Raw genomic sequence first — 23,119 nt, 5'->3', positions numbered from 1 at the left:
TGTGTTCAGGCAAATTAAGTTTTTTGTTTTTGGGTTTTTTTTTTTACTGGGGATTGAACTCGGGACTTTGCGCTTGCGAGCCAGGCGGCAGAACCACTGAGCTAAATGCCCAGCCCAAAATTAAGTATTTTTATATCCATTTTCTTCCTCAGTTTATTTTTCTTATTGAATAACTACATATACTTTTTTGTATTAATTTCCTTCTTTTAAGATGTATTTGATATCATTGTCTTCTTCATAGCAATAAAGCATTCTGTATGCAATGCTTTGTAGTTCTTCACTTAAATGTTGGTTCATTTGGTCAGGTAAGCTGGAAAATAACCATAACTATTACAAGTATTTATTGAGCATTTAATAACCAGTAGGCTCTGTACTCTGTCCTTTAGTGCCTACCCCATTACCCCCCAGGCCCAGGTAGCTATGAGCTATTATGATCATTCCCATTTTGCAGGTGAAAAACAAGTTTCAAGAGATAAAGTAACTTAGCTAAAATCATATGATCAGGTAATGGGGGAGCTGAGACTAAGCCCATGTTTGTTATTTTATTGTTGCTCATGCTTTTAATCACTTTGCTCATTTTTCTTTCTTAAATGACAGAAAGGAGATGCTAGCTAATGAGTAGCAAGTATATGTGGTGGGCACTGATTTCAGTGCTGTCCATGGATTAGTGCTTTACTACTCCACAGCCCTTGGGTCAGGCATGGTAATTATCCCTGATCCCAGATGAGGACAATACGGCCCAGAGAAGGAACGAAGTGGAGTGTGTGCTCTTACCATAGTTCCGTGAGGCGTGAAGGAGCTCCTGTGACTCTCCTCGGGCTCTGTCTTGCCAGGGGCTGACTCGGGAGTCCCATCCCATTGAGTCACCCGTCAGGCTCTGTGCTCCTGTCACTAGGTGCATCTTCAGCACTGCCACAGGCTCCTGCAGGTTTTATCTTTGGGTCATGAGCACTGACTGGGATTTGATCCATGTTTGATTACTCAAGAGTATAGAGTCTGATGTATTTTCGGCACGGTAAATATTGATCAGATCTGATTCCCAGTTGAGTACTTTCTATTCTGGAGCAGTCTTTTTTCTTCTTTTATTTTGTGAAGCCACTTTCTTTCTCATGGTTTCATCTTGTTCCCTTGCTTTGTCTGTGGAGCACACACTTTTCACTTTGTGTTTTCTTTGCTTCCTATTTGTCTTCTTTAAGGTGGTGCATTTGAAAGCAGCCCCCTCTTAAAAGAAACAGGACACTCTCTCTCACTGAACTGCTATCTCAATCCAGCTGTCTTCCTGTCATCTTCTGATTGTCTCATTCATCTTCATCAAATACTATTAAGTGTCTTTTAGCACTTTGTGCTGTGCTAGGCATTCTATAAACAAATAAAACAGACATGGTCTCTGATTTGGAGGAGTTTCTAATCCAAACCGGTTTTGAGCTTTTTAAAGACCCTGCTGATCTTCAAGATGGAAGGATTTTAAACTGAGGTCTGCTTGAAGACAGCCTTAATAAAATTGTAACCGATTACAGTCTCACTTTGCATTTTCTCTTCCTTAGACTTGTAGGTGGCCTTTATGTCCCCCTTTCCATTTTCAAAATATGCCTCCTATGCCAGAATTTTTGCACATATTATTTCCTCTGTTTGGATGACATTCTAGACCATTACCCCACTTTCATTTAGTTAATACTTTTTTGAGGTTAATATATCTATATTATATGTAGCTATAAATGTATCTCAGCATTTCTGTAGAGAAGCTCTAAGAAAACTTACTAACTAGACCAAATCTGACCCCTCCCTCTCCCTGTACCACCTCCCACGTGGTCTTCAGTGTAGTGTAGTACTCATTTTCTTAGTTCTTACCATTAGGCACTTATTTCTAATGAACTGATCACCTCTAAGATTATGTTCCTTTCAACTGTCACTTCGGGTGTCTGTCCTGTTCATCAGATTATATTCTGTGTGTCCATCTGTCCCTTATTGATTGTGGTATACTGTAGATATGTAAATGATGTATATGAATTTTGAAATGAAAATGCAAATACTGCAACAATTGCAGGATTTCTTGATGTAAATAAAGTATGTTGGAAGAAGTGATTGACAAATGAAGGCCTTGCAGATTTAAGTCAGTAAGCAGTTGAAAGGAAATGAGGCTGTCAGGATTAGCTTTTTTAAAGTAATGATTTAAATATTAAAAAAAACAGAAACCCATTGGGAAGGTGACCTTTATGATTGTGTTTAGAGTCAAATATTAAGGGCCTTGAATTGTATTAGACATATCTTTATCAGAAAAATCAGACTTATGCAAACTTACCCAGTATATTTTCCAGTTTAAGAATTAGTGACATTGGGCTGGGGATCTAGCTCAGTGGTTCCACTGCCTGCCTTGCAAGTGCAAGGTCCCAAGTTTGATCCCCAGTACCCCCCAGCCAAAAAACACAAAGAATTAGTGATATTTTCACCATTTTAATTTCGCATTTGGTACATTTAATATAAAATATATTTATTTTCATAAAGTTCCCAAAAAATAATACAATCAGGTCCTTGTTTTAAAGGAAGTCATTTTAAGTTGACCTTTTCATATTGCTGTTCTTACCTTAGACCTGTTCCTTGGTTATCGGCTGTCTCCCATGCTTGATTGAAGCTTATTCCTGGCTCACACAGGGGCTCAATAAATGCTTGTCGAAGGAGTGAAATAAAAACTGGCCTCACTTAAGATGCAGTCTTAAGCCTGAACACGCTACTTCTAACGAGGCGTGCTTTGTTTGTTTTTATTCATAGACTAACAGATTCCCTGGATACCCTTTCAGAAATTGCTTCAAACAAACAGAATCATTCTTATCCCGGTAAGATGACACGCATTGTGCTCCAAATAAACATTCCTTTGCTTTCATTCATTGAAAACTTTCACTGTGACACGTGTCTGTCTATATCATCTGAAATGCATTTGCATAGTTCATGTAATCACAGAGCAACATCTTATACCCACCCTCATTTGAAGAAGATGATTTCTGGTGTTGTAGAAATTTCTGAGTACCCACCCCTGTCTCATCTGCCTCCCTGCCCATATATCCCCCCCTGAGCTTATGGACCTTGGGTTTATATGGATTATTCCCTTGGTATTCTTTATATTTTATAACATATGTAGATGGTTCAATAAATAAGGTATATTTAGTTATGAGTATTTGCCATTTTGTCATTTAGCATTCCATTGAAATACATGATGTGTTCTGTAGTTGATGACTTTGGGGTTACATCCTGTTTTTAACTATTACAGACTATATTGTTGTATCTGCATGAAGCATTTTTCTAAGGTTGTCAGGCATGAGTAGCCATGTCCTCGCCCTTCCTAGGCAATGCCAGCTCTTTGCAGTGCATACCCCCATTGGCTGTTGATGCAGTCTCTGTCCCTTCTCAGCTCACCAACTCTCGCCTTGCTTGGCCTGGACATTTTTGCCAACCTGATGGTTATTGATTGATTGATCAATTGAGATAGGATCGTACTGTATTGTCCAGGCTGGCCTCCAACTCACAGTCCTTCTTCCTCAGCCTCCCGAGTACTGGGTTTTAGTATCTCCTTGTGGCTTTGGTTTATATTTTCCAGATTACAAATGAGGCTGAGCCTGTTTTCAGCCTGTGGGGCATACAGACTTCCTTCAAGTCCCTGTTCAAGTCTCTTGCCTGTTTTTCTTTTGGGTGTTTGTTTTTTAGCTTGTTGATTTGTAGGTTTCTTTGATATTTCGGGTACTAATATTTTGTCAGTTTTTTGTGTTGCAAATATCTTGCCCAGTTAGTGTCTTTTCTTTTTTGCTGTCTTTTGATGAGCATAGCCTGTAAGTTTTATGCAGTCAAAAGAGCAAATCATTTTACGACTTATATTTTAAGAAATCTTTCCCTAAGACAAAAATCACAAATATATTTTCCTTATACCGCTCTTTAAAAGTTTTATATTTTTGTTTGTCACATTTGTCAATTTATAGAATTGATTTTTGTGTGTGATAAGGTTCTAATTTAGCTTTCTTTTCCATACAGATAACTACCCATGAAAGTTATTTGTATAATCCCAATCCTTAAATATTTGTTGAGGCTAACTTTTATGACTTAGGAATTTTCACCATTCTAGGAGATGTGTTGCTTTAATTTGAAATTCCTTGGTAAGGTGCTGTGCTTTAGGTTTGCTGGGGCTTCCTTGGCTTGTCCAAGGCTGTCTTCCTCTGAGACCCTCACACTGTCTTTTCCACTGTTGCATCAGTGTCCTGATCTCCTCCTCTGATAAAGGTACCTGTCATATTGAGGTAGGGCCCCCCTTAACCTCATTTTACCTTAATTACCCTGTTAAAATCATGTCTGCAAGTATAGTTACATTCTGAGGTATTGGAAGTGAGGGCTTCATATGAATTTTGGGCTGTGCAATCCAGCCCCCATCAGCGGTTGAGTATGTCCATGTACTCACTTGCAATCAGTCTGTCTTCTTGGTGAAGTGTCTGTTCAGTCTTTTGCCCAGTTACATTGTGTTTGTTATTTTCTAATTGTTGAGTTCTTTCTGTATTTTGAATTCCAGACCTTTTATTAGTTGGAGGTTTCTAAAATGTTTTCTCTCAGTCTGTGGCTTGTCTTTTCTTTTTTTTTAATTATTAGAATTTCTTTTTTATTCCATTCTTATTTTTCAGGGTTTTCTTTTGCATTTTACTTTTCATCCACAAAGGGGAAAATCATCAAGCATCAGATGACTGACCACTAAAATCTTTATCTTACAATGCTATGAAAGATAAAGTATAAATAAGGTCTAGGATCTGAGGAACCCACTGAACTATTCATTATAAAATGCACTCGGTTAATATCTCATCTTTTTTTAAATTCTCTGATTTTAAAGAAACATAATTATGCATGTGTCATGTTAAGACTTAATCAAAAAAAGGAAAAGCAGATAGTAAATGAAGGTAATTTAACAATCTAGATTGTTTCATTTCCCCGTGGAGTTTCTTATACTTCATATATTATTCAGGATTATTCAATATGCTACCTTCCAGGACAATGTGAACTTTAGCTTTGAGTCATTTAGAATTGTTTACAATTTTCAGACTTATATTGTATGCCTGTCTCATTGCATGGGGACTTACAAGCACAAGGTAAGATCAGTCAAAGTTATGCATATCAGTGCAGAAACTGTTGATTACACTGGATCCTTTCATTGTTACAAAGGAATAAAATACATTTTGATCAGAGGAATGTCGAGAGGTTGCACATCTTACTTGTACACTTCTGTTGAAGAAGACTATGTAAAAGTTTAAATACTATGTAGATTTTACACAGCATATGCATGGAAAACATGCAAATTTAGCTTATTGGAAGTTTTATAAAATTCTGTTAGTGTGATATAAATATAGTGCTGATGAAAGATTGCATGGATCCTTAAAGAGTATATTTTCTATAAAATTATATGTTCAAAGGGACCATTTAAAAAGTATTCCTCTGCACATCAGTATAACATATTGGTGATCATGTATGTTGTTTGTCAACTCTTTTTTATTATGCTACATTTCCAATTTGGAAGAATTTTTATTCAGAAACTATAGATAATTATAATTTTTAAAAACAATTCTTTCTTCATTATGCTACATTGAATTTAATTGTTTTCATACACATTACTCTTTCAAAAATATTATTTGAGAAATTTGTACTCAGTAATTTAAAAATAATAGTATTGAGGAGCATACTTTAGCTATAGAAGGCTCAATGACCGTAAAGCTCTGATCAGGTGCTCTGATGCTCTGCCTGTGGCTACTTGTCAGCTCCTTGCACAGAATCTCTGGCCCTACACTGACACTGTTACTTCACGACCCCCTTGGCCCCAATGTTGTTGAGTTCAGTGGAATCCTCTCAGGACCATTTGCTCCATTCTTTTCTTAGTTGTCAGGACTTGAGCCATTTGCACTTTTATTCTACCTCTTGTGTTGTTTTTTACCAAGTCTTTTGCTCCATGTCCATTAGACCATTAGTTAGCAGATGTAAGCTGCAGCTCCCAGTCAGCCACATGCTCATGGAGGTAAACAACAAATACTCCTTAGAGAACAGTTGCAAATGAAGAAATTCATAAGTTTTCAATTGTGCACCATTCTGAGTGGTACGATGAACTTTTATGCTGTACTGCTCTGTCCTGACCAGGATGTAAATCACCCTTTTATCTAGCATAACCATGCTGTATGTGCTGCCTGCCTCATGGTCATTTAGTAGCCCTCTGTGGGTTACCAAATTGACTGTTGCTGTAGTTCTTGTGTTCAAGTAATGCTAATTTTACTTAATAATGGAACTAGATATAAGAAGAATGCTGAAGATTCAGATATGTGAAAGAGGAAAATGTGCCTCAAGTGAAAAGGTGCGAGTTCATCCTAGATATGTGTGTGTAGGAAAAAAACATAGTACTGTATACACAGTATTGGATTCGGTACTGTCCATGGTTTCGGGCATCCACTGGGCATCTTGGAACACGTCTCCTGAGGATAAGGAGTGCCACTGTATCTGTTTTCTGATTTTTTTAATCAAAATTTTGTAGTTTTCCTCACATGGACTTGTACATGTTGCTAGATTTATACTTACATGTTTAATTATTTTGGTGTTACTATAAATGATATTGCTCTTATGATAATTCTTTTTACCTTATACCAGCTTTCTTCTGGTTAAGTACTTGCCTGAAATATCTTTTTCTATCCATTGATTTGTAACCTTTCTGTCATTATGCTTTTAGACTATTTCCCAAAGAAAATATAATTGGTTGAGTTTTACTTTTTAAAAAAAATATCATTTGGCAATACCATTAATGTAAAAGTTTAACTCATTTAAATTTATTATAATTACTGATATTTTAGTGATAGTATTTTTGCTGTTTTGCTTTCTATTTGATCCATTTTTTGTGCATAATAAATGGTTTTCTTCTCTTGACTTATGGTTATATCCTTACCCGCTTTTTATCCATTCCATTTACCCCTTTTTACTTGTGTATAAGTCATACTATGAACGAACATTTTAGTGATTGCTGTAGATAATTTAATATACATTTCAAAATCTACTCATTCTTTTTTTTTTTTTTTGGTACCCGGAATCAAACTCAGGACCTTGAGCTTGCAAGGCAGGCATGGGGCCGCTGAGCTAAATCCCTGGCCCTAAAATCTACTCTCATTCTTATCCTTTCCCAAATATCAGAAAATCTTTAGAAGTGGTATTGTCTTATTTCTGTTTTATTTTCCCTGTATATTTGACATTATCAAGTTTTATATAGTAATAATTTATTTAACATTCATTATATTAGTTACCTTTTCCATTTCTGGGACACAATGCCTGATGCTTGTAACTTAAAGGAGAGGTCTAACTTGGTTCATGGTTCAGGAGATTCAGTCCATAGTTAGTGGCTCCAAGGGAGAAACGTAGTAGAAGAGCATGGCAGAGGAAAGCTGTTCAACCCATAATAGTCAGGAAACAGAGGGGGGCGGAGCCAGGAACAGGAATACATACTTCTAGGTCACACCCCCAGTGACCCACCTCCAACCAGGCCCCACCTCTCAATAGCGCATTCCACTATGAACTGTGGTTGATAACACTGATAAGTATAGCACTCTCATGATTCCATCACCTTCCAAAAGCCCTACCTCTAAATATGAGACTTTTGAGTGACATTTTACATCTAAACTATAATCATGTATTTACTAGAGTCTTTATTAATCCCCACAACTTCTACTCTGATCATTTTGTTTTTCCTCATGTACAGTCTATCAGTTTTTGTTTGCCTTTTCCTGTGATGATTTTTCTGGGCTTAAATGTTTAGATTGAAAAATAATTCTTTCTGAACCTTGTTGTATCATTCTCTGGTTTTCTGACTTCTGTGCTGTGAATCTAACTAATCCTTATTGTTGTGGTGATTTTATCATTTTAATTTTTTTTTTTTGGCTGTTTTCAAAGATCTCTAATCCCTTTGAATTACAGTTTTCTTATGATATTTCTGGGTGGAGATTTCTTTTTGTTTACCTTGTTTGGCATGAACTGTCTTCCTGGATCTAACAGTTGATATCTTTGATTAATTCTATAAAACTCTTTATAGAATTACATTTGAATATTTCTTCTCCTTTCTCTTTATTGTCTCCTTTTGAAACTCTGTGTATTAGTTTCACATTTTCTTTCCCCTACCTTTTTTCATGTTTCACAACTTGTCCTTCTGGATCACATTCCAATATCTTCAGAGTTAGCCTTCTATGTATTTCCTGATTCTCTTGTCAGCTGTGTTAATTCTGCTGCTTAATCTAGCCACAAATTTATTAATTATAAAGTTTTCTTTTTTTCTTTGCAAATCTGCTTGTTACTAACCATCACTTATCTGTCTGAATTTTCAAGTTCTTTTATGTCTTGAAATACTTTAAGTCTTTTATTTTGTGTGAAGCAGTTCAGTGTCTGAAGCCTTTGAGAGTCTGAGTCTGCTGTCTGTTTCTGTAGTGCCTAACTCATGGCACTTTCTTTCCTTGGGATTTTTGTAGTGTATTATTGTGAGATGCTTATCTTACTCAGAATTTTGTCCATGAGAATTCTCTGAGGCCTGTGTTGATGTCTCCAGAGATTGTGTTTACTCCTGCCAGTCACCTGGAAGCACTGCCAACCTGAAACTACTTTAATTTGTAGTCTCTGCAATTTTTTTGTATTACACAGATAACATGAATTTAACTCATAGTCGCAAATTATGAGGAGAGAAAATTTGACCTTCTGCTAAGCATGAAAGTTGACACAAGCCACTTTCCTTTCTCTTCATTGAAACTGCCTTTCCTTTGTTTCTCATGATTATACTGAGCATGCCCTCCTTTCATCTGGAGTCTTCTGTGAGTGCCCACAGGGCAGGGCCTCACTCCTTCCTGTGCAGCCAGGCAGGCAGGGGTCCTCGTTCCTAGAAGGAGCGGAAACCCTATGTTACAAGATAGCAATAGCTTGGTGCTAGTCACCTCCATGGTTTCTCTTTTTGCTTTTTAGCCTCTTTGAAATTGTACTACTATGTCAACTTAATAGTATTTTTTTTTAAAGTTACAATTGTATGAAATTATATTCTCTTCCATCAAGAGATTCTTTTAGCATGTGTAGTCTGTCATGACTGCCAACACTGGAAATCCTGTTCCTTTTTAAAAATTTACCTTCTGTGAAGTCTTTTTTTTTAAACTCTCTTCATGGTGATGGTGACAATCATGATTTCTGAAGCTTATTGTTTAATGCTTTATAAATGGGATGGATACCTTTAATGATAATGTTTTAAAAACGAATTTTAGCCTTTTTTTCATACGATTGTCAAGATTGTAAGATGGATTATAATAAATGGAATAGCCTTTTCAGTATATGATTAAGTTTTATTGTATTTTCCAGGAATCATAGAGTAAGATCTCCAGAAGTAATATCATAATCTTACCTTATTCCTATGTGAATGTAGTTTGATCAGAAAAGTAAAGATAAAAATCTGTCAAGAAATCTAAACTACAATTATATTCTGTATATGTACTTGTCTTCTTTATCTAAAGAAACTTTGATATCATAGAACATTTATAGAAGAAATGATAAAAGAGAACTTTCAGTAAGAACTGAAAATGTGTGATTTATTTTCCTCTTCTAACCTTAATTTTCATATTTAGGTTTTAGGAGAAGTTTTAGCACAACTTCTGCTTCTTCCCAAAAAGAGATTAACAGGAGAAATGCTTTTGCCAAGTGAGTATTGAGAAGATTTAGAAAAACGGCTTTCAAGATGAACAAGATGAGATTCTGTGAAAGAAGAGAAGTGGAATTTTTATCTTGTACATTGCTTGGTAGAATTTTAACACGTAAGAGAGAAGGTGTGATCAGTGTATTGAATTCTTCCTCCTTTGAAAGCTCAATTAAAAATGTCACAAGTGACTAAAAATAGTGCATTGCATATATTTTCTCTTCTAAGAGGTTAGGAGTCTTAATAAAAGTTGGAGGAATTTACATTTTGTGTTTTTATTTAGTAGGGTGAATTGATTTTAAACTCTTTACTGAATTAATCAAAGGTTTAATTTAATAGGGTGAGCAATACTTGGAAGAAATGTAAGGCCTGTTTGCTTAAGGTACTCTTACAATTATTTTTTTCCAAAGTGTTCCCACTTGCCCTTAAAGAGTACACTATTCAGGGCGGGGGGTTTAGCTCAGTGATTCCGTTACCTGCCTTGCAACAGCAAGGACCCAAGTTGGATCCCTGATCCAAAAAAAAAAAAAAGAGTACACTATTCAAAACCATCACCAATTTTGTCACTTTTGAAGCTGGTCTTGCTTGAGTAGCTAAAGCATTGAAGAACAGTCACTGTATGCTCCAGTTAATTGAAAATATTCAGGAGTTCTTAGGTTGAATGCAACACGTTACTAAGAAGATACCACCAGGATGTAACAGATTCTGAAGGGAGAGTGCGAGCAGTATCAGCGTCGAGATGGTGGCGAGTGGAAGAACGTGTGGCAGGGAGGGAAATGAGGGGCAGAAAATAAGAGGCTGAACTGTGGGAATGATATGACAGCAGGTGCGGGTAAGACAGCAGGAAGGGGTAGCACACTTGCCTGTTTTGAGTAAAAATAAAAAGAACTCTTTCATTCAGAGGAAAAAGTGACAGAGGGGCTTGGAAGCAACTCTTCTGCCCTTAGAATTCCATATACATCTCATACCAATAATTTGAGTAGTAAAGAGAGTGAGCTTGGATAGCAACGTGGTTGTCACAGAGGCCTGCCGGGCACAAAGTGTACATCCTCTCTCTGCTGTCACCATCGGTGCCCTCTGATTTCAGCCCCTCTCCCTGTTGTCAGGAACCTCTGCTTACACGGCAGTGGTGTGCCCGTGTGTGGAGCCCAGCCTGTGGGCCCGGGGTCAGCTCAGGCTGGAGCGACTAGGTCGAGCTCCTGCAGTCCCGCTGCCAGAGGGGCCAGGGTTTCAATCATGTGCTGTTTTCTGCCTGAATTCTAAGCCCTGGTGCAGATTGGGCACTGCAGATTGAGCCTGCATGGTTAGTGCCTGTGCTTCCTGCCTTCGCGCACCGGAATCCTCACAAGGGAAACCATCCTCTAAACTATCTGTGCTTTCCAGACAAGAGTAAAACAAACAGTAACACCTGTATTTTGCTCACGTGATGCTCTCTGCTTTCCTTTTTCTGTCTCCTTGTTTTCTAGTTAGCACAGTTGTCACTTCCCCTCTGAAATGCCTTCCCTTGGAGATTTCTACCTCTTTTGTGGACACTATACCTTACACAGTCTTTCTTACAGTTTGTCACATTTTATTGGTTGTTGTTTACAAATTCTAGAGCTTAGCCCCATGCCTGCCATTTCCTAGGTGGCCAGTTTTTGAGTAAATGTAGTCCCCAAACATGGCAGTAATTTTGAGTTTCTCAGTTCTCTGGGCTTTTGAGCTTCGACGTAAGTTTCAACCAGAATTAATTTGATTAGAGTGTTAAGTGTTTAATCAAATCATTCATTTTTGGCTTAGATTCTGAATTATTTGTTTTTTTTCTTTTTAAGCTTTTTTGTGTATGAAAGTTGATTATACAGTGTTTGGAAAATTAAAGCCAAATGCAGATAAAGATCATCTGTAATCTTGTCATTTAGATGAGATTATGACTATTAACATGTTGGTATATACTTTTCTAACTTTTCATTCATTCATTCATTCATTCATTCATTCATTTTGCAGTACTGGAGATTGAAGCCAGGATCTTTACAATGGGTTATATCCTCAGACCTTTTTTATGTTTTTTTTTTAGACAGAATCTAGTTATGCTGCCTAGGTTGGGCTTGAATTTACTTCCTGTCTCAGCCTCCCAGAGTGCTGAGATTATAGGTTTGTGCCACCACTCCTAGCTCTGTTCCAACTTTTTTCTAATGCATGTAACTGAATGTTTTAGCAAAGTTAGATGAGTCATACTCTGCATGTCCTTTAGAAAGCTTTCCCCCTTAATACATCATAAACATAATCTCATATTCTCTAATGCTTTTAATCACTGTAACTTTTCCAGTGTTTTTCAAACTGCACTTCAAAAATTCCATTTATTAGGGCCGGGGATTTAGCTCAGTGGTGTCACTGCCTGCCTCACAAGCAAAAAGTCCCAGGTTCGATCCCTGGTAACAACAACAAAAAAACAACCCTCCATTTATTATTATATCATATTATGTCATAATAATAAAGAATCACAACTTAACTAATAGATGTCAAACTTTTTTTTGAGGTATTGAATTCAGCCTTTGCACAGAGCTATATCCCCAGTTCATTTTTATTTTGAGGCAGAGTCTTCCTAGGTTACTAAGCTGCTCAGGCCGGGCTCTATCTTACCATCCTCCTGCCTCAGCCTCTCAGAGTGCTGGGGTTATAGCTGTGTGCTACCCTGCCTGGCTAGATGCCAGACTTTTAGTACATGTTTGCCTCTGTTTCTGTTCCTCACACCTCCCCAGCTCATGTGTGTGTTTCTTGAGATAAGAGAAATACCCAGTTTAACTTTCTCCTAGTTCTTTCTTTTAAAAAAATGTATGCATCAACACTTTATTTGGAATTTATTTTTGAGTTTTTAGAATTTTAATGAGAGGTTAAGAATCATGTATTTCTTCCCAAATAACTAATTTTTACAGCCTCCCTTAGTGTTTACTCCTTTTTCATTGTATTGAAATTTTACTTTTTATCACATTATAATTATGTGTACTTTGAATTTTTCTGAAATGTCTTTTCTGTGTCAGTGAGAAGTGTATTCTTGTGCCAGAGCCACACCGTTTGAACTATTATAACTTTACAGTGTAACATAACAGCCATCTAAATCTTACCATTTTCCAGCTCTCCTCATTGTGGGTACTCAGGGCGGTTGTGAGGTCCTGGCTTTTCTGCTTGCACAGCCTGGAGCTGTCTGACCTGAGGCTGGTAGCTGAGCTTGTTCCTTTTCTTTTTTTGAGCCTTTCGTTCCCTTTCTGTTGAAAGGAAGGAAACGTGACCTTCTCTGCTGATTTTGGTGAGACTGAAATAATGCATGTGAGGTCTTAGGCCTATGTTAAGTGCTTAGGAAATGATAGTTTATTGTCATTATGTGAAAATTACAGTTTTGTCAGGTTGCAAAACAATAGCCATTTGTAGCGAATTTGAAGAACACATGTATGTTCCTCTTAACTTTTTCCTTTGCATAGCATATCTTCAGTAAAGATTTACACCGCTTCTCACGGGTATTCCATATTGCCTTGGTTAGTGTTGTATTTATGCATTTCACGTTGGAGATAAGAATTTAAAAGTACATTGTATTCTTGTTATTGAGAATTTAGGAAGGTCAAATTGTAGTCATAAGGAGTGTCCTGTTTTGGAGTTAAAATGATTGTGACTGACAGTGGGACGCACATGGTAAGGCGCCTTCCGTGGCTTTGCACCTCACCACGGTTCTGCTTTCTTCCTTCCGCACAGGTCAAAGGCGGCCTTGCGCCGCAGCTGGAGCAGCGCCGCGGCCGCAGGCGGCCTGGAGGGGAGCGTGAAGCTGCACGAGGGCTCCCACGTCCTGCTCACGAGTTCGAACGAGATGGGTACCGTGAGGTACGTGGGCCCCACGGACTTCGCGTCGGGTGTCTGGCTCGGACTGGAGCTGCGAAGCGCCAAGGGGAGAAACGATGGCACTGTGGGTGACAAGCGCTACTTCACCTGTAAGCCAAACCACGGAGTTTTGGTGAGGCCAAGCAGAGTGACCTACCGGGGAATTAATGGGTCAAAGCTCGTGGATGAGAATAGTTAAAGTTCTGAAGTAGTGAGCGCCCCCCATGTCCCCCGCCCCTTCTCTTATACATGGTGTAAAATAGAGTCCATGACAAATGGTTTATTTGGCCAGTATTTAAATTTTGAAAATGCAGTATAGTTATCTTCACAGAAACTATTATAACAGTTCAGAGAGATACCTTTAAAAGGCCACAAGTATGAACTCTGGAGAATCATGGTTCTTTTAAAAACAATTTCAAAATAAGCAAGTTTTTAAGGCTTCTGAAGCCTTAGTTCCCAAGAGAACTCCAGGACTCATAAAAATGTGCCATTAGGTGATCAATTGATGTGTTACTTTGCTCATTGTGTTTCATTTTTGCACATAATGTATTTTTCATAGTGCCATAATTGGAAGGTTTTTTTCATCAGCTTTGGTGAACATAATGTTCACGTGACTTCTTTCTGTTAAGTGTTTTTTAAATTTTTCTTTGTGTGTTTTTAAAAGTACCTTAAGAGCATAAGTGGGTCTGTGACGAGCGTATTTGTAATATTTTTTGGTAAAATCACTTGCCATTTTAGGAATGGCGCATGTGAAGCTAGAACGCAGGAGGTGGATGAGCTTGGAGGGTTGTCTGGCTCTGCCTCTGGCCCGGCCGAGTAGTGAAATGGAGTCTGTCTGGCCCAGGGCTGCTAGCCAGCCGAGCAACAGCTAAGGAAGAATGGGGCCTCCTAACTTGTGGCTCAGTGTCTTTCCTCTGTATGAAGTGTGTGAGCCAAGATTTTTCTTCTGTTGCTCACCTGCCTCATCTGTATCACATAAACTACAGAAAGCCCATGATTAAGGGTTACACACTCAAGTCAGAATTTTTGCACATACTTACTTAACTTCTTTATTGGACATATTTGTAACACACTGCACTTTCAAAACATGATGCACTTTCATATTTGTGGAGAATTTGCCATCCTTTCCTCCTGGAATTTGAAAATCATTTTTTAAAAATGTATTTAACAAGAGAACAAATTCAGATGTGGTGGGAAGGGTGCATGAGTTATTCGTGTAGATGTGTGTGTTTTCTGGACTTCTTGTTCTATTGCTCATGCACCTGGAGTTGTGTTTCCAGTGACTGCAGAAGGCAGCCTAGCCTGTTACAGGGCTACGGAGCAGGGCTGTCGTCATTTCCCTTCTCAAGCATTTGTTAAGCTAAGCTTCACCACAGAGCGATGTGATAATGACACATTTGTCTTCTGGAAATGTATTGAAGTTTCCATCCTGTATGTGTAAAGATTTATCTTTTATTGTAAATATTTAGACTTTACCACAGAAATATTGGAAGAGTTTGCTTTATAAGACCAAAAGTATCCTTCAGAATGGAGCTTGCTTTGTGCTTAGAAATATATGCTAAGCTATTTTGCAATATACTATTTTAAATCTAAATTCTGTCACTCTGTTGCCTTTTTTTTAAAGTGTGGTATTTCAAATACTACTGAAGTTATTTTCCTGAAATACATTTGCAAAATAAGGCTGCTTTATAATCAAGGAATATTTTTATTGATTGAAGAAAATGACTGTGCTGCAATTAGAAAGTAAACTTATTTTATTATATAAATTATTTCTTAAAAACTCTATTTATATCTTAACATGAAATCCATGACTATAATGAACTTGGGTGTCATAATTCTGTTAAATATGAAATAAGTTAAAAGCAGTAATGCCAACTGAATTTATTTTTGAGGTCAAAGAACCAGTTGTTCTCTTTATATTTAAGATTGGGATTATTAAAGCCATATAGGATTTGTGTTTCATATACTATACATACAAATTAGATGTTTTCATCTGTGTTTTGCTTATTAAATGTCAAAGTTCATTTTTGAGCATTAATAAAAAGGGAAGCTGTTGGTTTGAAATGGTATCTTGTCATTTACCCTCTCTTCAATTCTCTTCTCCCTAACTAGAGTCTTCATGCTCCAAGCCTTCCCCCGCCATAGTAACTGCTTAGAGTTGTCCTGTCCCTAGAAAAGATCCTACAAGGTATCATACTTTTGTTCAACAAGTAAACTTGGGTTTTCTTGATGATGTGTTTCTAGTTTTCTAGGATTCCTTAACTTTCTTCTATATAGGTTGGATTTCATTTGCTTATTTAGGGTGGGATCAAACACTTGGCCTTTTTATTTTAGGATAATTTTTAGGGAATAATTTTAATTGCTTAAAACTGTCAACACACAGGTGACTGCTGAGGGTGGACTGAGAGGAGGCATTGGTGTGAGTTCATCTTCTCCCAATTGCTCCTTGTCTGCCTCTTGCTTTTTCTCCTTAGCATTTACCACCCCTGGTCATGCTTAACTTTTATTTTTTCCCCACTGTCACTAGGTCAAGGGTTAGATTTTTGACTGTTTTGTTCACCACTTTATCCTCACACTTAGAATAATACTTGGCACCCAGCAGATGCTCAGCAAACAGAGGCAGTGAGCGCCACTGGGTGTGTAACGCAGATGCTGTCTGGCTAGCGCGAGTGGTGGCCTTGAGAGCTTGGGCCCTGGGACAGGGAAATTTAACTAGCTAGGAGGTGACACGACAAGGAAGGTTTGGATCCAGTAGCAACAGCTTTACTCTTGAGGAGCTACAGGTGAGAAATGAAAAGATGTTGAGTGGTAGGGGAGAAACGGGAGGAAAGCACAGTAGGTCACTGAGACAGCTCCCTCTCTGTTTCTCTGGGACACTTTGAATTTCTGTTTTGATATGAAGATGATTTAGAGAACGTAGTCATATGTGTGGGAACAAACCAGACACTAGGGTGTGCAAGTGTGCAAAACATTGGTCTCTCATGCTACATATTTTATTGTAGTTTCATTTTGAGGCTCCTTCTTTAGGATGTATGATAATATTATTTGAATCTGATTGGCCAGTGGCTAAAAACCTAGCATGTTAAGAATCATTCTTATTTGAGAAACAGATCTAGTAATTGTAACTACTGGATATTTGTTATCTGACCAATTGATTCAGAATAATGTATATCAACACATTGCAAGTCAGTAGAACTTCAAGAAAAAATTTTGTTGTGTCCTTTGCTCCACTACACTTATTTATAATATAGGTACAATAGTTAATATAAAACTCGTATTATCACATTTTCAGTGATTATTTGTACCTCATAGACCCTTGTTTACAGTGTCACACAAGCTGCTTGAATATACAGCAAGCCTTCCAAGTGGAGCTTGTGAATAGCCTGACCAAGTAACACTTAGGGAATGTCTGATGATTTTAGAACAATGGAATGTGGTGCCTTTGCGTATGCAAAAAGATTTTTTTCTACCAAAATTTTTGCAAATGTTCCTTTTTATCGGAGGGGGAAAGTATATCTGGAGGAATTAGGGCAGACACACATTAATATAGTTGCATTATGTTGATGGAAATGAAACTGTTTCTGTCTCATCGCTGTCCATGAGAGCAGCAGCGAGGCACCTTTTCCCTCTTTAGAATGTCCCCGAAGGAATAGAGTTTTCATGATGATAAATAGCAGATCTCATCATTTCTGTACCTTTCAAATAAGGTGCTGCTGAGGAAGGGCAGGGAGCTTTGAATGGTATAAAGATATTTTAAACGTTTTAACTGAAGCTATCAAAGTAAAACCTGTTCTCACTGTTCACCGGTGTCATTTAAAAAGGCTGTTAAGTATGTTTTAAATTCAGCTCTAAAACCCCTGAATGAGCCCCGGTGTTGGAGTCTGTTTCTGCACAGATAACTATGTGCGCACACACCCTGCTGGAGATCTCTGTCAGGAAGAATCTGGCCTCAGAACCGAGTATTTAATCAGAGTTGTTTCAGCTGGGTAAATGAAATTGAATAGGGAGTCTCAGAAATGCCTGTCTCGCTCCGAGCTTGGAATTGAGGAATTTCTGCAGCATGGGAGGCTTCAGTATCCAAAGCCTTTGTGGTCCCTGACCGGAGCCAGCCTTGCGGAGTCAGGAGCCTTCAGATCCAGCCCAGCAGGCTCTGCAGGACTTGGCTCGGAGTGGATTCGCCTCTCTGAAAACTGAACTAATTGTTATCTTTCACAGAACAATCAAGTCAGACTGACATGGAGTTGGATCACGTTACGATTATACACACGGCTTCACGCCATTCTTTGTATTTTCTGTGATTGGACTTCTGAGATTGACCTTAAAGTCAGTTGACACAGTTAATGACACTGGTTGGCCTGGCAGTTCCTGCTGTGAAGGCTCGATGTTACTATCTAGTATCTTTGAGGAAAAAACCTCCAAAATGGACTTTAAAATGATTTTAATGATCATAACAAGTCCATACTGATGCAGAGGAAGCAGATTTTGCTTTATAGAGCAAGTATGTAGAACATTACAGAGCAGAAGAGCAAAGTAAAAGATTTTAATTTTTTTGAACCTACTAGTAAAAATGGATTTCTAATGAGAATTCCAACAGATTATATATATCAGGTAAAAATATTGAAATTTTCCCAAGTGATCTTTTCTATTTCTTGAAGGGAACAGAGTCAGGGAATTAAGAAACTGCCTGAGATTCTGTGGCCTCGCTTCACAGTCCCTGGTGTCTGTCAGAGGAAAATTCAGTGTAATGTTCTACTTTATTTTCTTATCCTTCATAAAACATCACCAGCTGCTTATTGGTACATACACAGGGAAAATGAGTTTCTGTCTTTAAGAATATTTCTTTTGAGAACTGCGAAATACTACATAAATATTATTTGGGGAATAATGCAAAAAGATTTAAATTATTTTTTCCTCAACTATTAGGTGGAGTAAAATGTAGGAAATTTTGTCTGCAGTCTTCACAGTCTTATCTCTGCGGGACGTGTGAATTGGCTGTCTTTTTGGATTCCTCATTTCCAGATCCACAGTGAAGCTCTATTATTCACAACAGGTTTCCAAAAACTGCCGTCAGTGGCAGTGGGTATCTCTGTGCACCTGAAAAGAGGGGTGTACTCGGACCCAGCGGTAGCTGGAGAGAGGACTCCTCAGTGAACCCCCCATCATATTGGCACCCGGACATACCTGCTGAGCAACACCAGAATCCAGGCACCTCCTGGTCCCAAACACCTTGGACTTTGCCACCTTGCTCTTTGGGAATGGGCGCTGTGAGGAGGTGCAAATTGACTGCCAACGGAGGGCATCAGTTTTCTCATCAGATATTCATGGTGGTAGGAGATAAACTTCCAATGATAAGATTTAGGGTTTAACTTTGCTAAGAAGGCTGCACTTAAAGAAAGTGTGGCACTGATGGCATGAAGAACATCAAAGGGACTTAGCTTCTTTCAGGAAGCCATTCTGGCTGACTTCCTTTTGTTCTGGGAATGATGTGATTGGTTAAGGAAATCCGAGGAACCAGGGAACTGATACTAAATGTTCGGATCTACATTCTGAGCGTACCATTTGGTTCACCAGGATGGCACCCTGAGTTTACTGGCTTTGGCTCTGAATGAATCGAGTCAGGGTCCGGGAAACACACAATCGTGTACTGCTGCCTATGTCCTACTGAGGTTGGGGTTGATCTTCCCCAGGTTCATGGACCTCAGAGTAGGAAGGGGCCTTTGAGGAAAACCCTTCGTTTTCAAATGAGAAAGTGGGTCCTTAAGTACGTCCCCGAGTCCCATGGTGGGTCCTTGTGGTCTCAGCTCCCACCAAGTCTGCTTGCTGCTAACTGACGAGTGCTCAGCCCTCCAAGATGACACGATCGCCTGAAACCCTAACGGCCCGACCCTCATCTATACTGGCAAATTGTGTCTTATAAAATGCACATATTCTAGACAGCGTTGCTAAGGGGCCGTGTGAGTTAGTGTGGGAAGAGTGAGTCTCAACTAGTGCCAGCTGAGACGAGCCTCGAGAAGGGCGGTCAGTGCCGGAGGGAAAGCTGACTGTGAGCGATCAATTTCAAGGGGACAGTAGGCCTTGACGGTTACTCCCCGCAGCGAGAGAGAGCTGGGGGTGTGTCAGGAGGGACGAGAAGTGGGTGTGGGAAGGCCCACAGACAAACCTCGGCGTGTGCAGTACTTTGAGGTTAGACTGGGATGAGGAGGAGACTGGTGATGAGGAGGGCAGCAGCTTGTTACAGGCCCTGAATGCGGAAAGGAAGAGAAGACGGTCCTCGGCTCTGTAGTCACAGTTCACTCAGCTGCTCCCTCCCCCCACTAATTGCATTTAATAGTCAAACTTTTCATGTCAGCCTCGCTAAGCTAGAACGATAGCTTTGTATTTAAGAAGTGCATTAAAAATTAAATACACCTGCTCAGGACACCAAATGAAAACAGAATCTTAATAGCAGCCTTTCTGTTTGTTCTCAGTCATCTCTTTATTTCAGGGTTGGAGAAGGCTGGTTTGGTTCTGTGTGTTCACATGACATGGGGACCCATCTGCGGCAATGAAATCAGCAAAGTCAAATTTTGGATTCTTTAGGGACGCATTTAAAACGTCACTAAGTAAAGACAGATTGACACCAGCACACTTCATACAGTTTTATGAATCTTATTGTGGGAAGTCTATTAGTGTAGCCTCACTTCACATGCATCTTGTTTTAGGTCTGCAAAGCTCATAGGAAGTTTGATCTTGCTATATTATTAGAGAAAATTATTAAAATTGCAGTCTTTCGCATTTCCCTGTGTATTTAGATATAATGGCTCTATATTTTAAAGAATAGTTAATCCACAGTTACACAATGTCTTACAGCCCTAGGGTTCACCAAGTGTTATGTGGAGACACCAAAAAAGGTTTTCAAAGAGAATTACTCAGATCGATCACATAGCTTCTTTCCGGTGTTCTTGGAACTTAGTTACAAGTGTTAAAACTAAGCAGTAGCTGAAGCAGAATGTGGCACAGACGGAAGAGCCAAGAGGCTGGGTGTGGTGGTATGAGAGCTACAGAGGCCAGAGCAAGGACCCTGGGCAGTGACCCACCTGCCTCGCATAGCTGGAGCTGCCCAAGCAGGAGGGATGTGTGCGCTTTCACAGCTTGCATCCTCCCCTGACATGGCAAATGTTTAGAATTTGTTTAAAAGTTGTATTGGAGTGACACATTGCCATTCATTCCTCTCAGAATATCCCCATACTTCAAACACACTTGCCCCATTGTTCTTGCCACTGTCTGACGCAGTTCTGAAAGGCTTCTTCTTTTTTTGTACTGGGGATCAAACTCAGGACCTCACGCTCGCCAGGCAGGTGCTGGCTCCATCCCCGGCCTCCCTCCTTTGGTTCTTAGTGAATTGTGATCAAACGTGTGAAAGGCTTGTAAAAAAAAAATGTGATGTGTCCTCATCCACCTTATTCACCAGATCTGGCACCATGTGACTTCTGGCTCTTCCTCACAGTCAAAATGACCATGAAAGATAAACATTTTGAATCAACTCAGGACATTGAGTCAACCATAAGAGCACAATGGAAGACAAGAAAGAGGACTTCCAGAACTGTTTCAGAAAGTGGCAAAAATGATGGGATAAGTGCACATGAAGCTGAAAAAAAGTATTCTTGGTAGTTTGATTTGCTGTAACTTTGAGGCACCACATATTAACAAGCTAATCACTCCTCACAATTTGCTGGTTTCTCTGTGGAACACTTGTGGCCTCCTCATGGCTTTTTTATAGATCTGGAATATAAATAATTATATCATACTAGCTTATGGTTTAATTAACATGACTCCTACAAACTTTAAATGTGCCTGTTCATGTTCTAGATGGAACTTGTTATCATAATTAATGAATTCTAGTCCATAGCATCTGTGTGAATTGCTGTGGCCATATGACTGGAGCGATATTCTGTGGACAGTAGTCCAAAATGATCTCATGCTGATGGGGTCACACCAGCTTCAATGAAGGATCTTGAGGTCATCATATCTCAGTGTGGAGTTGTTTATTTACTTATCCATGTACACAGGCTGATAAGATTTGACTATCACTTACATAACATTGAGAGACAATGAAGACAGTTAAAGAAAAGCAACAAATCAGTCTTAGTGGTAGTAAGGCACAACCTGAATTTGTAGAGAGGAAAGGAACCGGGATTTCCCCCTCATTAATTACCATGAGAAGTTGACTATCTGTGTGACACACTTCCTGCTTAACTGGTTACTGGTGTTACAAATATAAAATGGAATTGTTTTCTTAGTTACTGAAAGCTCCTCTGTCTTAATGCTTTCTCAAAGTGAGATTCTACAGCCCCTTTGGGTAATTTGTGAGCTGGAATAATGCTTATGTATTTAGACTACTTTCGCACCAAAACTTAAAACAAATGTGGCATGAACCAAAACTTTCCTGATACAGATATTTAGAGATGAGTCCACTGATGTTGCCACTTCATCCATGTCTGACAAAAATATTTTGGTAATTAGTCAGATGAGGAAAAGTGGTCCCTAGGGTACTGGTGCATCTATGAATATGCAGAACCAACTCTGGGACCAGGCATCTGCCTTAAGGGAAATGAAGAGTTGTCTGGTATCGTCATAGAACACAATGGTTCACCTACAAAGTGACCCTTTTGATGTAGATCCAACTGAGAACGCAGGAAGAAAGGTACAGGCGCGTAAACACACACACACACACACACACACACACACACGCAGCTCTTTTGCTTGGGAATGCTTCATACCTAACAAGTAACTAAAAATGATTTTCCTCCCAAAGAGATGCTGTGGCCTAGCCGCCACCAGGAAAGAAAAGAAACTGGACATGAGAACAGAGGAGAAGCAGAAAGAAAGAATGAAATGAACATTTGGGCATAAAAACATTCTTGCATGTAAAATTTAATGGGTTCTCATTTCAGTTTCATAGAAATAAATTTCATCTGTGAAAACCAGGTTCAGAACCTCACTATCACATGTCAGTGTCACCTCAACTCTCTGAGCTCCTAAACCTCTCTCCCATTGCTACCTACAGGAAAATCTTTTGTTTAATCTGCATTTGTTGCTATAGAACTTATGCTATGAATGTCTCATCATATTTGTGTTCCCAATATGCTGGGATCGCATGAGGAAGGGGGAGAAAACTCAGGTGAACAGGAGAAGGAGGGATACTGCATCAGCACTTCCCTAGGACTCCTGAGGGGCTATTCCTCCTGTGACCCCATCTGCCACTGCAAGGAGGAACTTAGTTTGGTGGGTTTCAGGACTGAAACTGTTAGAAAGTTTTGTCCTAAGATGTATTGACACAAATGCCCATAAATGGATATGCTTCTATGCTCTGATGTATTACTGCTGCTCAGAATTTTTGTTTCTAAATTATCAGATTTGAAGTAGTGGGAAGTTTGAAAACAATTTGTCTTGAGCTTTAAATTCAGTGGGAAACCTCACACTCAGTTTTTCACTCTTAGGAGGATTTTCTTAAGGCATGAGGTATATTAATAGGGTTGGTGGATTCCAGATCTCTACGAGTGTGTTGTCATACTCAAAGCACTTGGG

General features: G+C 39.0%; 1 protein-coding gene across 26 annotated transcripts in view; it reads left to right on the top strand.

Moving 5' to 3' along the window:
• The window catches only part of Clip4 (CAP-Gly domain containing linker protein family member 4), a 131,169-nt gene extending 115,553 nt beyond the window's left edge, over positions 1 to 15,616 (top strand). For 23 of the 26 annotated variants that reach the window (XM_087216180.1, XM_087216184.1, XM_087216181.1 and 20 more), the window contains 3 exons: positions 2,767 to 2,831; positions 9,639 to 9,711; positions 13,430 to 15,616. In XM_087216180.1, coding sequence (XP_087072306.1) covers positions 2,767 to 2,831; positions 9,639 to 9,711; positions 13,430 to 13,751 — 460 coding nt within the window. In that variant the 3' untranslated portion in view covers positions 13,752 to 15,616. Of the gene's footprint in view, positions 1 to 2,766; positions 2,832 to 9,638; positions 12,191 to 13,429 lie in introns of those variants that run through there. The other 3 variants (XM_087216183.1, XM_087216188.1, XM_087216189.1) reach the window with 1 other exon arrangement.
• Positions 15,617 to 23,119: the final 7,503 nt, after the last annotated feature.

The sequence above is a fragment of the Heterocephalus glaber genome, unplaced genomic scaffold (assembly GCF_053883595.1).
Source record: "Heterocephalus glaber isolate CG9 unplaced genomic scaffold, H.glaber_assembly_v1.0 deba00001457, whole genome shotgun sequence".
In the NCBI taxonomy this organism is placed as follows: domain Eukaryota; kingdom Metazoa; phylum Chordata; class Mammalia; order Rodentia; family Bathyergidae; genus Heterocephalus; species Heterocephalus glaber.
The sequence above is the reverse complement of the archived record's forward strand: the minus strand, read 5'-3'. Positions and strand labels throughout refer to the sequence as shown.